Source organism: Nelumbo lutea, chromosome 3, assembly GCF_056320005.1.
Source record: "Nelumbo lutea isolate HS-2025 chromosome 3, American lotus-T2T, whole genome shotgun sequence".
NCBI classification, from domain to species: Eukaryota; Viridiplantae; Streptophyta; class Magnoliopsida; order Proteales; family Nelumbonaceae; genus Nelumbo; species Nelumbo lutea.
This window is the reverse complement of record NC_142686.1, coordinates 108800982-108810114: the sequence shown is the minus strand read 5'-3', so window position 1 is coordinate 108810114 and position 9133 is coordinate 108800982. Positions and strand designations below refer to the sequence as shown.

Sequence of the window (9133 nt, the reverse complement as noted above, 5' to 3'; positions counted from 1 at the left end):
AAACCAGACCCATCGACATTCTTATCCACCATGGCCTAAATTCAATTCATGAAATTTAAGTGTGAAAGAAAAATTGCAATATAGTCTAATTTAATTCACACTATGACCACATCTTAAACATTCCTTTGCGTTGCGGAAATGATTCATATAATCTATGATACCAACCAATGAAACCACCTGATTGGTCATTTAAGAAGCCTATTATTTTATTTGAATAGAGGAAATTATAAAAGAAATTAAATTTCTTCATTTACATAAAAAAGAAGGGAGAGGTAATTCAAACTAAACAGAGCCTAAATGGTGTGCAATGTAATGATGAATTCCATTATTCCAACATCCAAGCGGAGGGTAGTAGTTGCTTGGCTGAAATCACGGGTGACGGTCTCTTATGGCTTATGCCTGCCACCCCAAAAAAGTGAAATATCGGAATCACCCGGTTCATGTGCATCAAGTGAAATCTCCACTGGCCGATTAATGACTTCTGCTTTTCATTTTCACGTTCGACCTACCAAAAAATAAAACTTTCCTTTTCTTTATACTACTAACGATGCATTTATTCCGATCCAAAGGTTGCATGACTCTCGATCCGTTTCAGACTGGATGAACAAACGAACTCCTGCCTCCTGGTGGTTGGGATCCAGATCGGAATTCAGGCAGATCATGCGTTGCGTTCCATGGGATAAATCATAAATGGCGTATTGTGTTGGCCGCGAGACGTAGCTGGGACGGCAATCGGTGGAGGTGTGAACCCACCACTCTCAACTACCCATCTCCAGATTTCTATTTCCGTTCGGGGGCTTCCGTGAACGACAAGCAAGCGACGAAGGGAGCAGAACCCGTGAAAAATGAAATTACGACTTTAACCCCTCATATCCTTCATGGTACGAAACCACTATATCGGACAAAAAAGAAAAGTGGGGTTAGTTGGGTTGGGTATTTGAGTTGTGCTGCACTGCTACATGCTCCGAGACACGTGGAATCAGCAATGCTCCCGCGTTGTTCGCGTGATAGATGGAATCATGGAAATCGTTCTTTCTCCTGGAACCGCATGAACTTCACCAAAATCTCGGATTTCCCTTGTTTGGACGATTAGTTGGATGTTGTGGAATTCGGATATGCTGGAGTCTGGATCAATACTGGCCATTATGCAATCCGGATTTCCTGCCCACAATTATCTAGCAGCGTTTAATTGCATCACACATCCCATCTTGTATTGCAGTGTGCCGTCGGTAGGGTGTGGGCAGAGAAAGTGAGTAGGAAATTTGGTTGATAGATTTGTTCACCTCCTTAGTTTAAAAGAATGGACAGATCAGGCGCTGACGAGATCAGAGTGTCAACAGGTAGTTTGTATTGAAATTTTGGTACTGTGATCAAACAGATTCATCGTCATTCGACTGACTGACTGACTGACCTGCGTCTACGCGATAAAATTCCGATAAATTGTTCCATTCACATCGACCCCAATTTTCTTCAGTGCGAATCCTCAGTACCCATTTCATCCCATCAAAACCACGTCTTATTCTTTTATTTTATAGGGTGAGGTGGCAAATTTGTTAGAGAGTTTGTTATTTTCTACGTCATTCTTTTTTTTATCAGCTTCGGAGCTTTTCCTTCTCTTCATCTATCTTTGCTCACAATCCAACTTGATTGGGTTCTCTAGACGTAATAAATTGAGAGCCCATCGTCAGAGATCCTTCTACTATCGTCATTTGATGAGGGTACATATTGGGTTCCGGGAGGAGGAGAAGGAGAAGAGGAAGAGGAAATGAAGTTCTGTAAGAAGTACCAGGAGTACATGCGAGCACAGGATGAAAAATTGCCTGTGGTTGAATTCAAGAAGCTTAAGAAGATTCTGAAGAAGTGCAGGAAGGATTTTCAATTACGCCAAGGTAGCGATGAGGTCCTTGATGTTTCCTCATGTCCCCAAAAATGCCCAGGTATCCTTTTCTTAGTTCATTTGCCTGTTTATTGTTTTGGCTCTGCTTGTTTCGTTTGCTGGATTTCTTTATTAGGATTCTCTCTTTCTCTCAATGCCCTCTTTCATTTTAATCCTTGCTCATTGTTTTCTCTGCATCTAGTTTGCTTAATCATTTCAGAGTTGCTATAGGGGATTGTACTGATACAATGTTTGATTATGGGATGGCATTTGTGCTTACTGGATGTTGGAAACGGTTGATAGATATTGGTTTTCTTCTTCTTTTCTTATTTCTTTCTCAAGGAATGTAAAAACATTCAGAACTCCAGCTCCTGAGGAGTGGAACTCAAGAAAGAACCTCCCCGTGCGTGAGCAGCTTCCACCCCCCCCCCCCCCCCCCCCCCCCAATTAGTATATGATGGAAGCACAAGCATGCGTTCTTTGATTGTCACTGAAGCTCAGTTTGGAAAGAGTACAAATACAAATATGTACAGTACAAAAAATAATACAAAATACTAGGTTTTGTGCTCTACATATTTGTATTTGTACGCCTTCCAAACTGAGCCTGAAGAAAATTGCAGCGATAATTGACCTTGCATCTTTGTCCTGTTCCCTCTTGGCTCTCTTGTTGTTTTTCTCCTATTAATTAGTTTGTTTCTTTTTAGTACACCTTAAGTTTGACAGTTAAAAGGTTTGGATGAATTTACACATTGCTTTACCTTCAATTCAGAATGTGTATGAATTAAGGAAGGGAAATTCACAAGTGTCAGACCTGAATTCAGGGTACTTGGGAGTTAAATGCTGGAATATCTATTCTTCAAACGTGTTTCCGTTTTGATTTTATTGATTTTTTTTTTCATCAATATCTGATTCTATTGATTTATCGTCATTGTTCTGATTATTTCTAGTTTTGATCATTTTCTGTTTGCGATTCTTTTATAGTTTGCGATGGGAGCTTCTTTCCCTCCCTTCTCGAGGAAATGTCTGAAATCTTGGGCTGTTTTAACAAGCGTGCACAGAAATTGCTTGATCTACACCTAGTCTCAGGTTTCCGAAAGTACATTATGTGGTTTAAAGGCAAAAGACAAGGTAACCATGTTGCTTTGATTCAAGAAGGGAAGGACCTGGTTACCTATGCCATGATCAATGCTATTGCCATTAGAAAAATCCTAAAGAAATACGACAAGGTATGTATTTCAATACAAGCAGCATGTTTGGATATCATACAAAAACCATTTCATTTTATTCTCCAGAGTAATTAAAACCACAATTTTCATCATCTAAATTGAAGCCGTCCCTGCTTGTATAGGAAAAACTGAGATTAGTTCATTTCTTGAATTTCTGAATACCTCAGTTCTATATTATCTTAAGAAGCAGAAATGACTCAATAATTATAATTGTTATGTTTTGCCCTTCAAATCCATTGGAGGACCTAGTGAAATCAGTTCATTGCTGCTGGCAACAAAAGATGTGTAGATGTATTGCTTTTCCTTTTTGATAATTTAGCAATATAATTATAATATGGTTTAGCGAATGGGTGTTTATTTAATTTTCATTCTGAATATAGATTCATTACTCTAAGCAAGGGCAGACCTTCAAGTCGCAAGCTCAAAGTATGCATATTGAGATCCTTCAATCTCCTTGGCTTTGTGAGTTAATGGCTTTCCACATTAACTTAAGGGAAACCAAGCCCAAGTCCCAAGCAGTGGTAGGGTTGTTTGAGGACTGTTCTCTCACATTCAATGATGGCAAACCATCACTCTCTTGTGCACTATTTGATTCTGTGAAGCTGGATATTGATCTGAGTTGTTCTATATGCTTGGTAAGTCTCCAGTTTGGTTTTGCAAGATTAAAGCTAACATCTTGTGTACATGTAGTCCACATGGGTCTGAAGTAGTGCATCATGTATTTCATCCTTCAATCTTCAGTCATAATAACATGGTTTCACATCTTTGTTGCTGGAATTCTTAATGGGCAACTTAGGAAATCTCAATATCCTTACTGTACCCTGGGTATTCACTTTCCTGTCGTCAATACTGCATCTTTGACACATTCACATGAGCAAGCATGATTATTATTATGGGATGTATTAAGGTATACTTGTTTTTCTATGCAGTAGAACAATTCCTAGAATGCTTCTCTCCAGCATCTCGACTCTGCCACTGGCATTTCATTGGGGGCATTATCTGACAAATCCATTTGACTTGTTTGTAACAGGAGACAGTTTTTGATCCAGTGTCTCTCACTTGTGGTCATATCTTCTGTTACATGTGTGCTTGCTCTGCTGCATCAGTGACCACTGTAGAAGGACTAAAGGAAGCAGATGTTAAAGCTAAATGTCCACTATGTCGACAGGTAAAATACAGTGAACTTTTTAAATATTTTTTGTCTAATATATCTCCCCCCCCCCCCCCCCGACACAGGCAAACAAACCTGTTCTCTATTCAACTTCTACACTGGCATGTATGTTGGTGTGAGATTTAATAACACCCAAAGCATATAAATGTAAGGAGATATTCTCAAATAATTTAAGTTAATAAAGAATATATATTACAAAGTCTAAACAATATATGTTGAGGGAACTGCAGTCGTAGAAAATGAACATGTGAACATGTTGAAGGAACCGCAAGAGTAGTAGTGAGCTTCCCTACATGAATTGACATATTTCTTTCAGGTGGGTGGATCTTGTGGCCAATCCAGACTGTCCATCAGATAGGGGACCCTGTGGATTGGCCATATATTCAGTTCGATGGTCCATATCAGCCATGTGTGCCACCTTGTATTGTTGATTTTGCAATTAATGTTATAAATGCTCAAGCACAGAAGTGAGGAATTCTCATTTCAGAATGTTCAAGGCCTAATTTCCTATCTTTATGCCTTATACATGATGCGAATCCAGGCTTAGAATAGATAAGTACGTGGCCCTTGTTAGTGCAGTACCATTGCCTAGAATATAAGCAAACGGAATACTTTTCCTTTTGTTGGATAATAACTACAATATTACAATGTTGATTGTCATTTCCAAATTGTTTCAGGCAGGAGTTTACGAAGATGCTGTACATTTGGAGGAGCTTAGCATTCTATTAAGTCGAAGGTATATTTTGATTGATTGTTCAATTTCATAGCGTGATATTATTACAGACTGTGGATCTCCATTATGTCAAATACTGTCAACAAGGCTGAAATTGCATCTTGGAAGTTGGAACCATACCTCCTTCCAAGAAAGCTCCACACCAACTTATGGAGACCATATGTTGCGTTCAAGTGTCTTGACTCTTGAGCGTTGCTTTCATTCATCTGACAGTTTTCCCTCTGTGCATCTTCAAACAGCTGCCATGATTATTGGGAGCAACGTTTAAAGACAGAAAGAAAAGAGAGGATTCGACAGGCAAAGGAGCACTGGGAATCTCAATATAGAGCTTTCATGGGTGTCTAATTGAAACTTCAAATGTCAAAGTGAACTCAATTTCTGTAGCGGTAACTTACTTGTAGAGCTTTAAGAACAAGAATCAGGTCATTGGTTCCTCAGTTTCAATGGAAACATGGACCATGTGGCCAAAGTTGAACGGATGGTCGTAGCTTAGGCTACGGCATAAGTGAACGACAGGTGGCTAAGAGAATTTTGTGTTCTGATTCATGGAAAACTACATGTAATTTGGTATTCAGTTTCAGAAAAAACTACATGTGGGAATGGCTAATCTTCTGATCATCAAAGTGACCTGGAGAAGAATCTATTTGTTGCACACTTGCACTTTGTTTTTGATAACCAAGGTCTTGAACTTTGGTAGTGATTGTTGTAAAGCTTTGTTTGGTTCTGATTTTGAAATAGATTATTGGATTTGAAGGGTTTTCTTAGTATGCTTTGGTGTGTGCGCATGCATGTGTTGATTCTTCTCCTTTAGGCGAGCGGAGCACTGGGGAAAGCAGGGAATTGTTGATGAGCTGAGTGAGAATTCACCAAAGTCATTTGCCTTGGCCATTCAACGTGTTCAAATAAGAAGGAACAATAAAAGGAAACATTTGATAATGCTTTCAGAATTCAGATTATTTTTTTAATGCTATTTTATATCAAAACAAACTTAAAACAATAAATGTTAGAGTTTTTTTTTTTTTATCAATAACTGAAAATTATCATTAAATTTAATAAGGTAAGAGTACAAGTAGAAAGTGAGAGTCTGTGTCAGTTGGACCGGACTTGGTCCAATTCAATCCGGTCCGATATGAGTCCATTACAAATGGATCAGGTCCAATTGAACCAGTCCAATTCAATGTTTAGATCATTCAATCTCTTCAAATTGGTTTTAATTTAGATTTGTTCTAATTCAAACCTGGTCCATTGACACTTATGTTCTTTTCTTCTATTAATGAACAGGATATTGATTCAACCAATCAATTCCAATAAATGCTTTAGACCATTAAGTTTAGACTTATCCAATTTCAATATATCTTATTTGTCTGTCCAACCCATCCGACCATTAAGTTTAGACTTATCCAATTTCAATATATCTTATTTGTCTGTCCAACCCATCCAAATTGATATTGATTTGGATGGGTCCAACCCAAAACCGGTCCGACACCCCTAGTGATAGGTAAACACTCTTATCTCTCCCCCTTCAAGTATTAACCACAAGTTACAACTGTGCAAAAAAATTTGATTTCTCCCAACCCCTTGTTTGGCTAAAGGTTGTAATACCCATAAACACATGTATTCTGTTTAAGTTTAACCAAACAAACATTTCTAATACTGCCAGTGGTGGAGCCAGAAATTTTCTTTCTTTTTTTTTTTCTTTTTTTTTTGGGGGGGGGGGGATTAAACAAGAAAATGAAACAGGGAATGGAAGAGGTAGAGTTTCAAGACAAATGGGGCAGGAGGTTTGGATCTATTATAGATTATTTCAAAGAAAAATAAAACCTTTTCTTTTTTTATTCTAAGAGTTGAAGGAGCATTATATAGTGATCCTTAACATTTCAGTAAAGTGGGCAATGACCCACTTTATTACGTTTTTAACCCACTTACTAGTTATATAAATGATACTTTTAACAAAAAGTTTTGGGAAGCCAAAGGACGACCCCCCCCAAAAAAAAAAAAAAAAATTGCACTCTGAGCTAAATTTATTGGCAGCAGAGTTCATGGATCTATGGGAGTAGTTTGTTGTTAGAACAATTTCTGTCTCAATCCGGATCTTCTACACTTTAGGCTTCACACAAATTGGTTCTTAAAACAGAAACACAGAAAAACTATTCTTGGTTATATGTGTATTTTTTGTTTTCAAAACTGAAACCAAAAACATGTTTTTCGAGTTTTTGGTTTACAGTTTTCATTTGATTATTTAATATCATGTTCTACCACCTACATTATATAATTTCTATACTACAAAATTTGCTTTTTGTATTTATAACCATCGTTTTGATTATTTAAAAATATATTATTTTAAAAACAAATAAAAATAAAAACATTCACGTAGGTGGTGAACCCCCCCTTAATTTCATCTCTCTCTCTCTCTCTCTCTCTCTCTCATTCCCTCTACCTTGCATATTTATGCAAATGAGAAATCATGGTTCAAAATATTGATACACCTAAATATGCCTGAATGGGTGTATTGGCACTTAGAACCTTGCGCATTTTATTTTTTTAGTTTTTTTCAAGGAGGTTTATTTAGTTTTATGTTATTTGATTATAAAAAAGAGTATCTTTAAAGATACCTTAAAAAAAGGCATATCAGTACCCCAAAGATAAGATATGATATACCCAATACTTTGAACCACATATGGAGTGTATCGTATATATAGTTTGAACCTGCAATCTAATTCACTTGGCTATGTTTGGTTTGATAGCAAATACATTAATACAAGAACTTTCCATCAACCTTTTGTTTCCCTCTTATTTCCCATGGAATTAAATATAAGATAAGACGCAATAGGTGATTTAAGAGTTTGGATTAACTACCAACACACAGTTTCAACAATGTCCCAACCAGGTATTGCTGCCATACATGAGAATATCTTCCCATGAATGACAAGGGAGATGTTCTCAATGTGTGGCTGCAGTGGCCTATTGGGACTGGGAGAGTTTTGTTGTAACACATCCCTTACCCATATGATTCAACCCATTTTGACACACTGCATAAAACGCATCATCTGCTACACACAGATTGTTGCCACATCTCTACCCACAGAGAACCACCATCATGTATTGGGAACATCTCACATAAATGACAAGGGAGATATTCCCAATACATAGCTGTAATGTCTCGTGGGCAGAGATGTGGGAACAACTAGCGGATAGTAAATCCAAGCCCAAAATGGATGGATTGAATAAATTGCTTTATAAATTGCCAACCCAAAGGTGAATCCACCTTTCATAAGGAAGATTCATTGATTCAGTCTACAAACAGACGAGGAAGCATGACACTAGTTAAAAAAATGGAGCAACTCAAGATAACCAAATAACCTCCCTGACAGCAACAATGAAGTTTTGATGTTCGTAGTATGCAAAATTTGGTACTTTGTTCATTGTGGGTTTCAATCTTTTTATTTTTATTTTTTATTTTTTGCCAAAATAAACTTAGAAAGCAGTGTTTTAAAAACCAACCTGAGGCCGATCCGTTTTTGCCTCTGGATCGCAGGTATGTATGTCTGTATGTATGTATATATAGGTATGTATAAACATATATTTTATCAATAAATAATGTATAATTATGTTTTACATGTAATATATGAAGTATTTTATATTTAATTTATGTTTTTAAATTCAATTTTTAATTTTTTTTATTTATAAAAATATTGAAAATTGCGATTCGAGGCCAAAAAGGGGGTTTTTTCATGAAAATAGCATGGCTTGTAACGCATAGATCTCGAAAAGTTACCCAAAATAAAAAATAAAAAAAACACCTCCATCAGACATCAGAGTACAAAGTTATGGCCTCTTGAAGTTTGCATACAAAGTTAGTATGCAACCCACAACTCAGTCACCAGATCAAACGGATCAACGGTCCAACCATCCAGGTCAAATGATTTTTTACTAAGTCAATAGTTTTTTTTACCTTCTTCAAGTTTTACTCAATCTAGACTGGGAATCTTGATCAGGTGATGCTTCGAGTGGTTCAACCAACCAAGTCAATGATGGGTTGAAAACACTGTGAGATACTTAAAAAGCATATATTAGTAAGGTAACGTCATTACATAAGGAGTCCATATTGCTCTGCTCCATTCTCTGCT

The 9133-nt window shown here is 37.1% G+C and overlaps 1 protein-coding gene across 4 annotated transcripts; it reads left to right on the top strand.

Moving 5' to 3' along the window:
- The first annotated feature begins 483 nt into the window (after positions 1-483).
- On the top strand, positions 484-5773 carry LOC148867515 (putative E3 ubiquitin-protein ligase BAH1-like 2). 4 transcript variants are annotated; one of them, XM_088977220.1, is made up of 8 exons: positions 932-1249; positions 1379-1536; positions 1661-1937; positions 2858-3102; positions 3483-3737; positions 4133-4270; positions 4951-5009; positions 5246-5773. In XM_088977220.1, the coding sequence occupies exons 3-8, from the start codon at positions 1766-1768 to the stop codon at positions 5349-5351; spliced, it is 975 nt and encodes a 324-aa protein (XP_088833346.1). In that variant the 5' UTR covers positions 932-1249; positions 1379-1536; positions 1661-1765; the 3' UTR covers positions 5352-5773. The 4 variants fall into 4 exon arrangements, with proteins under 4 accessions (XP_088833343.1, XP_088833346.1, XP_088833344.1 ...); XM_088977218.1 differs by having other exon boundaries at positions 1379-1937; XM_088977219.1 differs by having other exon boundaries at positions 967-1536.
- Positions 5774-9133: the final 3360 nt, after the last annotated feature.